Raw genomic sequence first — 17,514 nt, 5'->3', positions numbered from 1 at the left:
AAGGTATATGATATAAAGTTGCCATAATCCAATACTGCCCCTAGTGTCTAACTAGTGCCATGGATACTCTTCTGGCCATTCCTCTTTCCAGCATCAGTGAAGAGAGATAGAGCCAGCTGGACCCAAGACTGCAGATGTGCTGCCCTGCTCTGAGAAGTGGGACAGCCTGTGGAAATTTTGCTAAGGGGCCCACATAGGTCTTGCTGTGCCCCTGTCCTTGACATCACTCGCTTGAATTTTTAATTGTGCTCTGCCTGAGCTACATGTTCTGTACCTAGGTTGTTTATACAGAGGTAGGTGTATATACTAAACATTGGTTTTTGGACACTGATTCTCAGCAGCTTTGAGCGATAGATTTAAAAGTTCCATAGCAATACATGCAAAACCAGGCTTATTTTGCATTTAATATTATTGCCGTTTTAAATCAAGCCCTAAAAGCCTTTAACAATTGGCAGCTTAAAAAAAATGTAGTTTAGTTAATATACTTCTTAATATTGATAAGGAGTATCAATATTTAGCATTCACTTACTTGCCAAAGACAGGATTTAGAGTACCCGGTATATAATTTTTTCGGTTATCCATTTTCTTTTCACCAAGTGAGATTTTTATGTAAGGATCACACTGTGATGGAAGAGAGATTAGTAACCATTTTATTCAGCACATAACTATAACTGTGCACTTATCCATGTGTATATGGTACCCTGCCTAATGTGATGTGATATGAGATGTTCATACACAACTTTGCATTGAGGTATCCATTATTTACACAGCTTTCACCAAACCAGAACAACTCACAATAATCCATCCCAGGGGTGAATTGTAATAGAGGTGTTTGGGCAGGCTGCTTGTGCCCATGGCTGTCCCAACAAATATTCAAAAATAAAATCATAATGTAACTCACATTGCATCAGTACAACATAAATGTACTTGTGCTGGCCACACATCGCATCCATTAAATAAATACATTTTCTCCATAATGAAAAAAGTATATATAATCGTTACTATATCACATGCTATGTATAAACATTCATGTCATAATGAGTATACCCTTTTCTTGGTGTGGCATGCAAGCAATGCAGTGGTTTGCACATTTAGTAGTCTATATATTTGTATGCAAAACTTGATACACTTTTGTAGCACATTATTTTTGTAGTGTGTGATGCAGTAAAGGTGCAATCAGGAAAATTAGTGAACAGTAGTGAGTTCTATTAGAAGTAAAATCTGTAGGTTATTAAGAGGACAGACAGGTATGAAGCATTATAGAAGTATTTAGTCATTAAAAAAAACAAACACTTTATATATAAATCCCAAAATCATACCATCCCAGGAAACACATATTGGCAGAGGCATATATTGGTTCCATGTGAAAAGAAACAAGTACACATATGTAGACATTAAATTATATTAGCATTACCAGGCCATTCTTGTCATGTGGCGGCAAGTCAAGGCCTTTGACAATGTAGACCCGTAGCAGACATTCCTGGGGACCAGAGTCAAGATTCTCAGGAAGTTGTGGGGGAAGCATCTGATGTTCTGAAGTGGAGTAGATCCTAATTGAGGCCTAAAGAAATCACATGTTGTATTATAAACAGGAAATGATAAAACAAACAAAATCAAATGGGGTTCTGAGTAACACCTACTTTTACCTCCCCTACTACAGGGAGATCTTCATCATTGTCATCATCATGGGACTTTGGCCGTTGCAGCTTAAATGTCTGGCAAAAATCCTGCAAACCATGAAATGAAGGTATGGATTCCAACTCTGTGTTGTATACCTGTGGAGGCAGGAATTGGTAACATATATCACTTGTAAACCCACTGTTAGATACCTCAGATTAGGCAATACTGACCAGGACCAATTAGAAAGGCCACACTGGATTTAATTATGGAATATATAAAGATGTACAATTCTACAATCACACAAAGCTCTTTGGGTCAAAAACAGTTAAAGGAACACCATAATTCATCAAGAAAGAAATAGGTCAGGTTTTTAGAAATGGTCAGAATCCAGAGATAGAAGAGTCAAGAGGAAGGAGCAGAATAATAATGTAAGAGTGAGTGCAAGTATGTACAAGTTGATCACCTCTCAATGCATGTTCATGGGTGAGAAGTGATTAAATACTGTACAGAGGGCCTGACTCAGAGATGTACTCAGCTGCTGTGTGCATTTATGCTAATGCTGCAGGAGGCGTCTGAAGAAAAAGATGCCTTCAGCCAGCATCTCAGATACGAAGTCTGTGCCAAAGATGCAGGATCGGATCAACATCACGACCATCTGTTGTGATGTTTGCAGCATCGGCCATCTGTGTAAGCCTAAGCTTACTCAGAATGGCCACATCATCTGAACTGCCGATGCCAGTAAATCTGCGTTGGCAGACGCAAACACTGGCATCAGCACTCCCAGAAAACAGGGATAACATGCCCCCATTTTCAGTTATGCCCAGTGCCATCCCCAAATGGCCACAGCCTGTCAATCAAGCTGCGGCTTAGGGGACACTACAAGCAATCACGCAGGACCCATTCTGTACATGCCATCGGAGAAGTACGCAAACCAGACTGATATGGTATATTAGATTATAAGAATAGTTCACATTATTATTTGCAAAATGTAGCCTGGCAAAACAGAGAGGTAAATCACTAGTACACTGATCGGCTTCAGTACACATGCATTGCACACGTCCTTTGAGTTAGTCAACAAAATGTCAATGCAAAACACTAAACCCTCGATTTTTATGGATTTTTCCTGCCAGAATTCTGCCAGAATTAAAAGGGCAATGATACTCAATGTAAAACATGCCTGATTTTGTATTTACTATTATTGCCTTTTTAAATATGACAGGTAAACTCTGTAAAAATTGAGTGTTTTGAAAATCCACTGCTTAGTAAATATGCCCCTAAATTGCAGTTGGTAAAATAATTGCGGCAACTTATTATACTGCAACCAACACGAGGGCCCATATTGTCAAGTCTCATTAAAACCAGCACATTTTCTGCAGGGATATAAAAAGTTAAAAAACACAGTAAACAGCTTTCTTCTTTCCAAAGCAATTAATGACCCACCAAGCCCCAGTGATCTAATGGATAACGTATTGGCCATCTAAGATAGGGATTGTGGGCTCAGATCTAATCATGGTGCATAACTAGGGATCATGCTAGGCTGTTTTATCGGAGTGCTGCGTCGTGCCCATTTTATAAATGAGAGCCATGGCAGAAGCGTACCCGCATATTCCATCGATAAAGACGCACACTGTATGAAATATGCACGTGTATCCTGTGCGTGAGGCAGATCATCCTGATCTGTTTCTCCCCTCTGCTGCTCCACACTCACCTCATGCTGGATGATATGCGCTTCCCTCTTGCTCACCAGTTTCCAAGAGCGAGGGTCATAAGGCGACAACAAGTGGAATGTCTCATTGACTGTTTAATTGGACTAATGTTTTATACAGCGATAATATAACATTTAGAGAAAAAAGATGTCATAATCTATGAAAGGAATTTGTGAGGACAAGTTTATCAAAACTAGAAGCTTTAGAGAAAAAATCATACACCAGTGGTTAAGAATATAAAAATATTGGAAGCAGCGTTAAAGGTAATAGCAGCATTTTAAGATGATTTCTATGCATTCTTACCACAAGAATATCGAGTCCCTTATTAAGGCAATCTCCACTGTGGTCAGCATCACCAGCTGATGCATAGAATTTGCTCCACCAATCAAATTCTTCTCCCTGCCAGATTGAATAAATAGATTTCATGAGTGTGATCCAGAGCTATCTTTATATAAACCATGGATGAAACATGATAGACTCTATGGAAGTGCAGTTACATTGGATGTACTCCCGGTGTCTCATATTCATAGCGTATTGTTTCTGCGGGATGCACTCATAATGTTGAAATTTACAATGTTGACATAATGTCGACCTTGCTAAAATATCGATACTGAACATGTCGGGATGTGAAATGTTAACATTATAAACAGACTGGCAGCGGAGGGTTAGGGTTAGACTGCGGGTGGGAAGTTTAGGGTTAGGCACTATGAGAAGGGTTAGGCTACAGTAGGAGACTTTAGGGTTAGGCAATAGGGGTGGGTTAGGATTAGTCATACTTACCGCTGGAAGCACCGCTGGATCCACTGGAAGTTACCATCACCTGGCTGCTGGACCAGGAAGACAGCGCTGGAGTCGCCTCCATACCAGGTAAATCAGCACTAAACCACCAGGGACATTTTGTAGACATTTTAATCATGTTGACATCTCAGCAGTCAACATGATCAATGTCGAAATTATGACCGTGTCGACATGAGGACTATTGACATGATGAATGTTGAAAAATATACCACACCCATGTATTCTTACCATGTGTCATGGTCTTTATCAAGTTAATCTCAATTTAAACGTATCTCAAATGTGACTAATCTAATTAGTTAATGCAAATTTTTTCCTACGCCAACTCAGTTCCCCGTCACCATGCCAAGGTCAGAGACATAAGTATAGTCCAGAGTCCTAGTAAAGGCCATGACTGGAACGCAGTAGTGTTGAAATCAATGCCTGCTTGTGCTACATACGAACGTAGCACACTGCATTGCAGAAATTATGAATGGTCATTTAGTTACACTGTAAAATGGATACAATTTGGTAAGTCAAAGCAATGACTCCTTCTCCCTGTAATGTCTGTATTCCCCTGCTCCTCCCTCAATTCACAGGTAGCCTAACAAGTAGACAATACAATTAGAAAACTAAAACAAATGTGCCTAGTTGGGTGGTCTATAGCTTTGGTACCATCCCAGAGGGAACTATTCCTTATATAATCCATTATATGAATTGCCTAATATGTACGAATTATGTACTTAAATTGGGTTGGTTTTTGATATGTTGACATTGACCACGTCAACACTCATCATGTAGACATGTTAGAATGTCGACATTTCATCCCTGGTTGCCAAGCAGTGACTTACCTGCTCCTGATTGTTGCAGCGACTGCAGAACGGCTTCCGGGTGTCATGTGACCGTCACTTCCGGGTCAGACCTGTGCTACTGCAGCGTTATAGTATCCTTAGCCCTCCTCAAGTGCCTACCCCTAATTTACCCCCGCAGCCTAACCCTAACCCTCCCATCCGCAGCCTAATCCTAATGTCCATATTTCACATATCGCCTTTTGACTAAATCTCCCTAAATTCTGCGCAGTAAATGGTCAGTTTACATATATATTATATAACATATCCTGGCTGTAAGATATGTGTTGCATATGTTCATAAATGTACGATGGATTGTCAGCAGGTCTGGTGTCTGGACAGAGATCCTCCAAAAGTGGTGAAGGAAAAGCCAGTGTTTCTGTCAGGATTCAGCCCGGTATCGGCTGTTACTTACCGCTGCGCCAGCTTCACCTCACTAGCGGGCGCGGCGAGACGTCAGATGCGGCGGTAGGTGACATGCTGAGTATTCTCCCCGGGGCCCAGGTGACTTCCACGCAATCCTCCATATCGGAGTTTCTGCGGCGGTGGTCATGGGCGCAGCCATCTTGGCTGTATCACCTGATCGGATCCTTATCCAATGGTAGCCGTGTCAGTTGTCAGCTGACTCTTTCCTCCAATGGACAGCTACCTGGAGGTATAAGCAGGACTCCAGGTAACAGGAAGTTGCCTAATCAACTTCACCATTTCCTTGATGGTTGCTGTTGCTTCGGTCCACGTGCAATCTTCCAGTGATTTTCCCCAGTGTTTACTCAGTACATCACCTTAGAACTGAGGACCTCATTCAGAGTCGGTCGTTGCGGCCGCTCGGTCGTACACCACCGATGTACGCTAAACTGCGCATGCGTAAAATTCGCAATGCGCGTGCGCAAACTAGCTATTACGATCAGAAATTGCTCTCTCCTTGAACACAGCCAGTTGTTAGTTTGAGTGACAGGATGAGGCGTTTGTGGGTGGTAACAGGGGAAGGTGCTTGTGAACGGGGGAGTTGAGATCCGAACGCAGGCGTGCCTGACTATGCAAACGGCGTTTTATGGGAGTGCATAATTAACTAAGTAGTGTCATGGCACATGTGACATGGGAGGTTTTTACACTGACTAGATCGTAGTGCTTAAGAGAGGGTATGGTCAACCTTAAGCTCTACGAGCAGCTCCGATGGTTCCCGATGGTCTCGATTAATCATATGTCCGGAGATGACGTGTAATGCGAACGAAAAGGGGGCGTATTTTTAGTCTTAAGGCCGCATCCTCCCCTCCCTCGTCCAGCTAACGATCCCATCTTAGCAAAGCAACTTGCAAGCGCTTCATTTGCATATCCGGCCCCTTTTACCTTACGACCGTGCAGCCGCAACGACCGACTCTGAATGAGGTCCTGAATCCTAGTGTCTCATTCCAGTGTTCATCCTGCGCTTGGATCTCCAGTCTGTTCTCAGAACATCATACAGTTCGGATTTCTGGAGCACTACTCTGGTGCTTGTCCTGTATTAGAATCATTATAGTATACTCAGTACAACATCCGAGTACAGCACAAGTGTCACTCTCCTGCCAGTGGTGCGTCTGGGTTCTCAACCCGTGTTCTCAGTACACCATCCGAGTACAACACAAGTGTCGCTCTCCTGTGCTCAGCAAGTTAGACTCCGTGCCTTTGGTCAGGTCTCGTTAACATCTGGTACTTGTGGACGAGTAGGACATACATCCAGGCCCTTCACCTCCGATTTCTTCCTCAACCCGGGACCTCAGCTTTCAGACCCTCGGTAGGAGATCCTCCTGAGCAGATTGTGACAGTTTCATTTTAAGCTTTAATAGAGAAGTATTTTAAACTCTGGCCAGGGCTGTAACTAGGGTAGTGCGACCTGTGCCATGGCACAGGGCACCGCGGGCAGGGGGCGCTGTTTGGGCCTGGCAATTTTCTGTTTATTGTCATTCTCACTTGTACCTTCCTCTTCTTGTATCCCCAGCATCTCCTAGCCTCCAATATCTCTTCCCTGGAACTTCCCCATGAGGTCATGGCCCTTTTTCAGGTGCAAATCTTATGTCCGTATTTGAAAAAAAGGGAAGGGGGGGGCGCCAATGCCTTCTCTGGCACAGGGCATCAAAAAGTCTAGTTACGGCTCTGCCTCTGATGTATCGTAGATATGCAGCACCTGTTGAACAGCATGGAATAGAGCCACAACACCCCCTAAATTTAAGAAAATTCTGGGTTGTAATCCTCCAGAAGTCATCTGAGAAAGAGTTCCTACCAGGACTGAAGGATCGGCAACTGGCACCTCTGTGCTCTGGAAGCCGCAGCAGTGTCCAACATCTTCTCAAGCGAAGAAGAGGATTGCACCAAGACCTGCACACTGTCAGGAGAGCAGGAATGGACTGGAGAGACCTAGCCTCCCCCACAGTCTGCTCTTCTTAGAGTCCAATCACCGGAGTAACAAAATGAGAAAATCTTTGCAGTTCCCTGTTGGAAGTTAGTTGTCAAGACAGCTGTATCATAGCCTCAGCTTGGGTATTAAGTCCCAGATTTAACAAAGAGTGATATTCTTGCTATAACTCGTTATGAATCTTAAATGGTGCTCCAACCAATCAGCTTCTGTCATTTTTCATAAACATGATAGTTAGGAGCTGATTGGTTTGAACATCATTTAAGATTAGTAATGAGTGATAGCTGGCCTAAGTATTAGAAATTGGCCCTCCACCTTACATGTTGCAAAGATAGCGTTCTGGTCAGACCATGCCTGTGGAAATTTGGCCTGGCATTTATAGCAGACAAATATTTGCCCACAGTGACACTCTTGTATGGTCGAGCCCCAGACAAAGTTCCTTTCTCAGACATATGGAATTAGAGATAAGATACAGTAGTATAGGAGTAAATAGTATTTTTGACATGAAACAAAACAGTGTACCATTATTATAGAATGCATGTGACACTTCCCCTAAAACACAAAAAAAATTCTATTGATAATCCTGTTCCATATTGAAAACTAAAGGTAATTAGCTTATATCCCTCTGAAAAATGAGAGTTATGGTAAAACTGACCTTTGTTAGCTCTCTTTCTTCGAAGTCCATAGGGTCCACAGGGAGACCTTGGGGTGTAGGTGGTGGTTGAGGACTGGGCACCACGCAGTTAAAGCTTTCAGCTCCCAGGATGCATCGGTCCATCCCCCTATACCCCGCCCCCAGCCAGAGGCACCTCAATTCGTGACAAGTCAAAGGCCGGAGGAGGAGAAGAGAGAAGGAAGACTGGTGCACACAAGAATCACACTCTCACGTAGAAGGAGACGGGAAACCGGTGACCAGAAGCATAGCCCATATGAAGCCAGGTGTGTCAGGGCGGGTGCCCTGTGGACCCTATGGACTTCGAAGAACGAGAGTTAACAAAGTTAAGTTTTACCATAACTCTCATTTTCTTCTTCATGTTCCATAGGGCTCCACAGGGAGACCTTGGAGATGTCCCAAAGCAGTTATTCAAGGGTGGGGACGCTCCTGCGCTGAACGGAGAATCCGATGTCCAAAGGAAGCATCCTGAAAGGCAAATGTATCAAAGGCATAGAACCTCAGAAAGGTATGGACAGAAGACCACATGGCCGCCTTACAAAGCTGTTCAGCTGAGGCGCCACGGCGAGCTGTCCACGAAGGACCCACAGAGCAGTAACAGTAGCCGGTACAGGAAGGCCTGCCTGAGTGTAAGCCTGTGAGATAGTCACGGAAAGCCATCTAGCCAATGTCTGTTTGTAGGCTGTCCATCCCTTCTTGTGAAATCCATAGAGCACAAATAAGGAGTCTGATTTCCGAAGAGAACATGTACGGTCCACATAGATCCTGAGGACACGGACCACATCCAAGGAGGCCTCACCTGCCGATAGGTCTGGTGATTGATAGGCTGGGACTACAATTTCCTCATTAATGTGGAAACAAGTAATAACTTTTGGAAGGAAACCAAGGCGAGTCCGAAGCATAGCCCTGTCCTGTTGGAATATCAGAAATGGGAAGTGACAGGAGAGCGCCCTAAATCTGACACCATTCTGGCAGACGCCATAGCCAGAAGAAAAAGAGTTTTTGCTTTGAGCCACTTGAGTTCCACAGATTCCAGAGGTTGAAACTGAGGACCCTGGAGGGCATGGAGAACTACTGACAAATCCCATGGAGCCACTGGAGGAACAAGGGATGTTGTATATGGAGGACACCCTGGAGGAAGGTGTGGATATCCAGTAGTGGAGCAAGTCTATGCTGGAACCAAATGGATAGAGCAGAGACATTCACTTTCAGCAAGGCAAGGCGGAGTCCAAGGTCCAATCCAGCTTGGAAATACTAAACACTTGAGGGTCGTAGCTTCTGGTACGACACCATTGGAAATATGTATGCCACACTCTGTGGTAGATCTGAGCAGAGACTGGACGACAGAGCTAGAGAATCCTTTGGACCTCAGGAGGGATGTCTTAAGAGCCACGCCGTTAAAGACAGACGATCCAGGTCTGGCTAAAGGCAAGAACCCTGAGCCAACAGGTCCAGACGTTGAGGCAGCAGGAACGGAGTTTAGATGGAGAGACTCCAAAGATCTGAGCACCAATGTCATCTGGGCCAAGCTGGAGTAACCAGCAGGACAGTGCCTCCATCTTGTTTGAACTTCCGAAGAACTCGAGGAAGAAGTGAGACTGGAGGGAATAGGTACGCAAACTGAAAGGTCCACTTCACTGACAATGCGTCTATGAAGGTTGCCTCAGCATCCCTTGTTCTGGACCCGTACACCCGTAGTTTGTGATTGTGCCGGGAGGCCATGAAGTCCACCTTTGGCTGGCCCCATCTGTTCACTAGGAGTTGAAAAACCTCTGGGTGAAGAGACCATTCCCCAGAATGCACGTCATGTTGGCTGAGGAAGTCTGCTTCCCAATTGAGAACTCCTGGTATGAACACCGCAGAGATGGCCGTGAGGTAACCCTCGGCCCATGTCAGAATGCGTGACGCTTCTGTCATAGCTGCACGACTTCGAGTGCCTTGATGTAAGCCACTGTTGTGGCATTGTCGGACTGTACCTGTACAGGTTTTCCATGAAGTATGTCCTGGGCCAGTATGAGGGCCCTGTAGACAGTTCGAAGTTCCAATATGTTGATCATCAGGGTTAATTCAACCGATGTCCAACTGCCCTGGAAGGAGTGTTGACCGGTCACTACGAGACTGGAGACTGGCGTCTGTTGTTAGGAGTACCCAGTCCGGGATCCAAAAGGGCGACCCTTGGTTAGATGAGATGTCTGTAGCCACCAAGATATGGACAGACGAACCTCTGGAGAGAGCACCATTGTCTGAGCTCTGACTGACTCTCTTCCACCCCCGGAGGGGAGTCAATGTTAAAGAGATCAGCCTCTTCTGCCTCCTCAGATGACAGCTCAGAATGTGAAAGCTGCGTGGACTGTGAGAATAACACAGAATGCTTAGATGTTTTACTGGGTAAGGGCTTCTCACCTTGCAACATAGTTTGAAAGGCTGTAGAGGTAGCCACCAAACTCTGTACTGAGCTAGAAAATGCGTCTACCCATGGAGGGAGAACAGAAGGTACCTGTATAGTCTGAACCTGTTGTGGCAACCCCAGAGGGGAAATTACAGCCGGGACCGCTAGGCGGTCCGCAATAGTAGCCAGCATCGGAGAAAAGAAAGCCACGGGGGCTTCTGTGCAGGAGCTGGGGGGTTAGATGGGCCTGGTGGGATATAACACTTAGGGCCTGATTCAGAGCCGCTCGCTGCTGGTGAGTACTCGCTCTGAATCAGGGCGTTTTTTTTTTTTCTTCAGGCCGCTCGCTAAGCTGTGGGTGACCACCCACAGCTTTTGCGAGCGGCCTGCAGCCCGTCGTGATTATCGCGACCATCGACCTGTGGTAGGGTCGCAGCTCTCGCAAGCCCGAGTGGACTCCCTGCTCTAATAGAGCACGAAGTCCACTACTGACATCACTAGTGATGTCAGTAGGGCCGCCCACAAATGCCAGGCATTCCTAAGGGAATGCCTGCGTTTATGCAGCCATCCCCCCTCCCCATTTACAAAACGGGGCAAGCTGTCAATCAACATCAACAGCCGCCCCGTCTTGTAGCGAGACCCGTAGCGACGGAGCAGCCATCGCTGGACGGGTCTCGCGCATATGCACGCCGGAGGCGGCGCATGCGCAGTGGGGAACAATCGACTTGCTTACGAGCGGGTTTGAATCAGGCCCTTAGCACATAACCCATCTTGTATCAAATCCTCCTCACTTCAGCCTGCAGCACATCATTTGTATGATAGCAGTATGGGTGCAGATGCGTGCTTACTACTCTTGCCCTTGCTAGACATAGCTGCAGAGTAGTACAGCACACAATATGGCACTGGGTATAATGCAACCACTAGGTATGTAGAATACAAGTAGGAATACAATATACTGATCGTGTCTTATGTAGCAGCACACAGCATAATATGGCACAGTGCAGTAACCAACTGTATGTGACAACCCTCACAAATACAAGAGATGTGAGGCACAGGAAAACCCTGAACACACCTGTATGTTAGGGCCAAGTAAGGAGAAAAGGGAAAGGTATATGCTGACAGTATAGAAAAATATACAGACAGGCAGAGCTAGCATAAGTCACATACAATGCAGAAATACAATAGAACTGCAGAATGGCACTACAATCAATGACACAGTTTCTGTGGTCAGAGACTTAACATCTGGTAGGCTATAGCGCTACATAACCTGACTCTAGGGTGAGGCATGTAGGGGGACCGGACACAGAGTTTTCATGAGATAGCTGTGGCTGAGTCTGAGAAAATGCCCGCCGGAGACCTCTGAGGGGGCGTGGCCAGAGGAGGAGAGCAGCTCAGGGAAGCGAGACCTCAGAGGAATGGCGTCCTGAGCTGAGGGGCTTTTTTAATGGGGAGAGCTGACCTCCCCATGCTGATTATTAACCGCTGGGATGCTGGATTCCCGCACGATATGTACCTTGGTGGTCTAGTGGATCATTATGGACAAAGCCTGTGTTGACTCTCGGCACCTCTGTTCCGTCCCCTGAGACTGGAGGTAAGACTGCCAATCCGCGGATTACCACAAGCGGTGACTCACCTTACCTGTCCCCTTGTGTCCGAGATGCAGTCTGGGTCCGTCCACAGGGCCGGCTAGCAAGGTCCCCAGATGCCCGCCGAAATCCCCAGCCGCAGCTGGCTTTGCGTCACCTGGAGGGGTGCCGGAGCGGGAGCGCAGACGTCCTGTGGACAGTCTGCTGCTACTCGCTCAGTAGAAAAACTAGAAAAAAATCAATAAAATCTTAAAAATTAAGCTATCTGGGCTGCCTAAGCTGCCCACTGCAAAATGACGACGAAACTGAGGTGCCTCTGACTTGGTCGGGGTATAGGGGGGTGGACCGATTTATCCTGGGAGCTGAAAACTTTAACTGCGTGGTGTCCGGTTCTCAACCACCACCTACACCCCCAAGGTCTCCCTGTGGAGCCATATGGACCCTAAAGAAGAAAAAACCCTGTAGTGTTATGAATATAATGGAGGAGGATCAGTGTAGTAACAAAAAGGGATGTAGTTAGAATACTGATGCACGGGAAGCCGTCTGATGGAATCCTGCGTCAAAATCCTGACTTAGTATTAAAAATAGGAGTCTAAATTCCAACGCCTATCATTAGCCCGACGACGGAATCCCAACACACGGCTTCCGGAATGAAGGTAAGTGGGGAGGGTTAGCCGTTAGTCGCGGTGGGCGGGAGGGTTAGGTTTAGGCACCACCGGGGGGACTTAGGGTCAGGCACCCCCCCGGAGAGTATTAGGTTAGAGGAAGGGAGGGTTAGGGTTAAGCACCCCTGGGGGGACTTAGCATTAGGCACCACCCCGGGAGTTCTAAGGTTAGGCACCCATAAAGGAGGGTTAGGGTTAAGGGGAGGAGAAGTGTAGGGTTAGTATACTTACCTGCCCTGTCAGGATTCTGGTATTTCGGGCTTCCGGCGTCGGCATTTCACCCTGCGGCTGAATAACCGCCGGAATTTCATACCCAGCCCAACAAAACAACCTGACCTTGCATCTCATCAGCGGTCTGAGTGAAGCTCTCTGAGATGGCATACAAAGTCTGTCCTAGGGAAAGTGCACCCAGGAGGAAGTCCCATGTAGGAATGGTTCCTCCTCCTATAGCCTACCTGAAAGTAACACAGCCAATCAGTAACGCTGGCTTCCTGACTGGCCTATTAGGGTACAATGGGGGCTGCCATCGCAAGAGGTGCCATCAGACACAGCCTCCCTCCGAAGTGTGATCCCCGTAACAAGGGAACAGAGGCGGAGTATCCTTGTCTTCAATTAAAGAAACTGGTCCCCGTCAGAGACCTTGATCACCATTCTAAATGGTCTCAGGTGCGTGGTTGGAGCTCCACAGTCAGACATTAGCTTGTGCAATTTGTGGTGGATCCCCCCGAAGACTGACCATCATACTAACCGCTCCTTGCTTCATTGCGAACGAAGAAAAAACTGAGACTTCTGGGCAGCGTAGTGGGTGAGGAGCTATGTCTAAGATAGTTTGAGTTTCAAAGTTCCAGGCCCCTTACACCTCTAGCTATACCCCAGTGTCCAGCATTGGATGTAGGAGAGAAATGGCTTTTGAGATGGAGAGATGCAGATTTAAAGAGGATGGGTTTTTAATTAAATCAATGAAACCCATATATTCCTTTAGAATCATGCCACACAATTTGTGAGAATAGAGATATACCTAGCGAGACAACTATATACAAAATATATGAATTCTTTACCTCTAGAGATTGCTGGATTATCTGAAGATTTGCCTTGATGACCTAGAAAACAGGTAAGATAAGGCTAAAGAAAGCAGGATCCAATGTTACCGGCAGATATTTTGTACATGAACAAATTCTGACCTGAGTTGAGTTTAAACCAGCTGGTAGTTCTGTGAAGAAATAAAGAGACTTAGAAACGTGGCAAACATTCATCCACAAGGCACCTGTTACTCCCATCTAAAATGTTTTACGTAGATCTTAGGCTATAGCGACAACAGAATGAGTTCTGAAGCTATACATAGCTCATAAGTTTAACATGTATGATGCTGTGCTGAGACTTGTAGTGTCACCGCAGGAGGACATGGGTTGGTGATAGATATATATATATATATATATATATATATATATATATATATAAATAAAACAAAAAACTTGATGGGCACTCACCAGTCAGTAAAAAAGATTATATATTTACTTACAGAGACATATTCACAGTCAACGTTTCGGACCGCAAAGGTCCTTTGTCAAGACAGCACAACCTTCACAGAGCTACCACCAAAGAGACCCATGATGGGTGGTAGCTCTGTGAAGGTTGTGCTGTAAGCTATTAGACCACATCGTGACAATGCAACAAAGCAACAGAGTGACAAATCTTATATATAAAATTCAGTGGTCAATTTGTTTGTCTGTCAGGTTATGCATTCATACACCCCTGCACCGATTGGGATGAAACCAACGCGAGGTGGTCCAGTTGGATCCTGGCCAGGTTTTAGGGGGTTGAGGTCCTGGTCAGACCTTGGTGTACGCTGGCCAGAACTTTTACCCGGGAAGCCTGTTCTGGGCCTTCCACTGGATGCATTTGAATGAAAACTTCACAGAGGGGTGATCTGGGATGCCTAATGGAATGGTTGGGGTCCTGGTCAGACCCCACGGCGGAGTGTGCCTGGCAGAACTGTGACCCAGGGAGCCTGTTCTGGGCCTTCCACTGGATGAACTGGGACGACGTCACATAATAAAACTTAATAACTTGAAGATTTAAACCCAGGCAACGCCGGTTACTTCAGCTAGTATATGTGTATGTCTATACAGTATATCCACAAACACACACATATTATATATATATATATATAATATATATATATATAATATATATATATATATATATATATAGTGGCAGTATCACCAGAGATGGCACTGGTGAGCAGCAGATTCTGTGTGGGGAGAGATCTGCCCACACAGAGAAGAAAAGCATTCTGGGATTATGTGTAAGGGCTGCCTTGTGGATAGAGCTCAGGTGTGGGCTGATGAGAAGGCAGACCAGTCAGGCTGCCGTGCGAAACAGTCTATGTGGGATTGTGGCAGCCAGAGACCCAGTGAAGCTGAGCGAGCCATTGGGGGGCCAGGAGGCCTGTGTCTGGACCTTGCAGGAGGGAAGGGGGGGACCACAACTCTCAGACTGTGTGACAGGAAGGCAGTGAAGCTGCAGGCTGAGGAAGCCAGGGCCTATATCTGTATGATACAGGGAAGGCCACCAGGACTGACTGTATTTGTGGCAGCCAAGCCAAGCTGGAGCTGGCGATAGACCTGCAAGAAGCAGGCAGAGACTTTGTTGGTAGACTAGCTGCACAACACATTAGAGAGGGCTCAAGAAGTGAGTTAGACGCCCTAAACAGGGGCTAGGTTTATTATTTTCTGTTCCTTTGTGTTATACCTGTTTTTCCCTGCTGGAAGTAAAGCACCATCTCCTTTATTTTACTTGAAAGCCGTGTGTGGACCCTCATTAAGCACCTAAACACTGCACCAATCCACTCTCTGCCAAGCTAATTACTCCCAAGATATCAATTATCAAATTAAATCTGAAAGTCTGCAGTTAAAGCACATCTTGTTTGTTTCATTTCAAAGCCATTGTGGTGGTGAATAGAGGCCAAAATATGAAAATTCTGTCAATGTCCCAATATTTATGCACCTGACTGTATATATATAATGTGTGTGTGTATGGAAAGTGATTGAAATACCTAACCCCCTCTTACTGCTCCCTAAACCTAACCCTCCTGGGAGGTGCCTAACCCTCCTGGGGGGGTGCCTAGACCTTATTTCCCCCCCCAAAACCTAACCTCGCTAGACTCCCTAATCCTAAACCCCCCCCCACGGCTAACGCTAAAGGCGCCCTGGATTTACCTTCATTCGGGCTGGCGTCCTCAACATTCCGGCATTGGGGTTAACATAGGCGACAGTATTTTGGCGGCTATTTTAAATCCCTTGCCGGGATTCCGCTGTCGGGATTGAGACCAACTATATCCCTGTGTGTATATAGATCTAAAATCCCATTATATCGAATTTTGATGCTCTCTGCATTGTTGTGTGCCAGCTGGACGCTTTATGTATTGTATAGTGGTCGCTAGAATGCTGTCAGTACTATATGGCGGTCATTAGAATTCTCTTTGTACTGTAGGATGGTCAAAGGAATACTCAGTGTACTGGATGGTGATAACTGTTTTTGTAATGGCAGTCACTGAGAGGCTTAATGTAATATATATCAGGCCCTGGTATGCACAATGTGGTAATCAATGGATGCTCAGTGAATTGTATGGCTGTCTTTATGTTATGGTGGTCACTGAAAATCTCTCTGCATTGTAATGTGGCTAGGGCCTATGATTGATAATCCTGCCTAGAGTTGACTTGGACCCACCCATAAGGGCACAAAAAATGCCAGGGCCACTTAAAATTCCCAATCTGTCCTGTGTACATGTACGGACAGACTCATTCACAAAGTCTGGATTTCAAATTTATTAATCTGGATTTTGTCCTTACCATGTTCATCCTTACCCACTATTTCATCTCCTGACTGTTATACCTGTAATTTGATTCCTCAATAGAAGGATGAAGATGACAGTATATTAATTTTATGCAGATATGTGTTTAGACTTTAGATACATTTTAATCTGTATGCACTACTGTATGTTCTTGAAAGTAAAGACACTGGGAGTATATGATTACAGCATTTTATTGTGTATTGTTTTAATTATTATGTGTTGATGGAATTTTGACAAGTAAGTTTTCTATCATACAGTATAATATTAGTTTACAGTGGTTAATTGTCACCACATCTCAACAAGTTATACGAGCACTCCTGTTTTGGTTAATTACAGTAATTTATTCCGCGCGATCAGTCTAAAAACATAAAGCGAAATTCCATGCTGTTGTTGATGGTGAAATTAAGATAACGCTAACGAAGATTGATTTGAAGTAATTAGCTGAACAAGGGGAGAGAACATAAACATGTATACCCAATATGAAACCCAAACATAGATAATTATTTGAATTTATAAAATCAATTTACTGTCCTTCATAATTTCAGTTATTCTGTAATCACCCATAAAAAGGTCACATGCTTCCCTTCCAACAACATCACCTTGTGTGGGTAGAACAGCTTGAAATTTTGCAGGATGAATGAAGTACGGCTTCAAGTCTCTGACTGTACAGACGCCAACGATGGGTGTATAGCCAAATGGTCTATTATCAAGGACTTTGAGCAGGATGTGGGGCAGATAATACACTTCTTCTGGGAGATCCTTCAGAGAAGGAAAGATGGATTAGATATATTAAGATTTATCAAACCTTCTAAACAGGACAAGTGGAAGCTATAGCAACCAATCAGATTTAAGCTAGCATTTATCTAGTACAGTTTATAAAATGATAGCTAGAATCTACTTGGTTGGGAAACTCCTCCACTTGTCTTGTTTAGCAGGTTAGATAAATCTCCTACTAAGGCTCTCACAGTGTGACAAAAAAAACAAACATAAAAAAACCATAGGTCAGCCATG

At 45.1% G+C, this 17,514-nt stretch overlaps 1 protein-coding gene across 1 annotated transcript in view; it reads right to left on the bottom strand.

The window, feature by feature from the left end:
• The window catches only part of FER1L5 (fer-1 like family member 5), a 308,173-nt gene that overhangs the window by 59,544 nt on the left and 231,115 nt on the right, over positions 1–17,514 (bottom strand). Inside the window, exons 37-43 of the mRNA XM_088443273.1 lie at positions 17,103–17,262; positions 13,832–13,860; positions 13,709–13,750; positions 3,630–3,725; positions 1,641–1,775; positions 1,415–1,561; positions 530–621 (exon numbers count right to left, since the gene is read on the bottom strand). Of these exons, the coding sequence (XP_088299399.1) occupies positions 530–621; positions 1,415–1,561; positions 1,641–1,775; positions 3,630–3,725; positions 13,709–13,750; positions 13,832–13,860; positions 17,103–17,262 (701 nt within the window). The remainder of the gene's footprint in view (positions 1–529; positions 622–1,414; positions 1,562–1,640; positions 1,776–3,629; positions 3,726–13,708; positions 13,751–13,831; positions 13,861–17,102; positions 17,263–17,514) is intronic.

This window comes from Taudactylus pleione, unplaced genomic scaffold (genome assembly GCF_031769625.1).
Source record: "Taudactylus pleione unplaced genomic scaffold, aTauple2 ptg000329l, whole genome shotgun sequence".
NCBI classification, from domain to species: Eukaryota; Metazoa; Chordata; class Amphibia; order Anura; family Myobatrachidae; genus Taudactylus; species Taudactylus pleione.
This window is presented reverse-complemented; position numbering and strand designations above follow the sequence as displayed.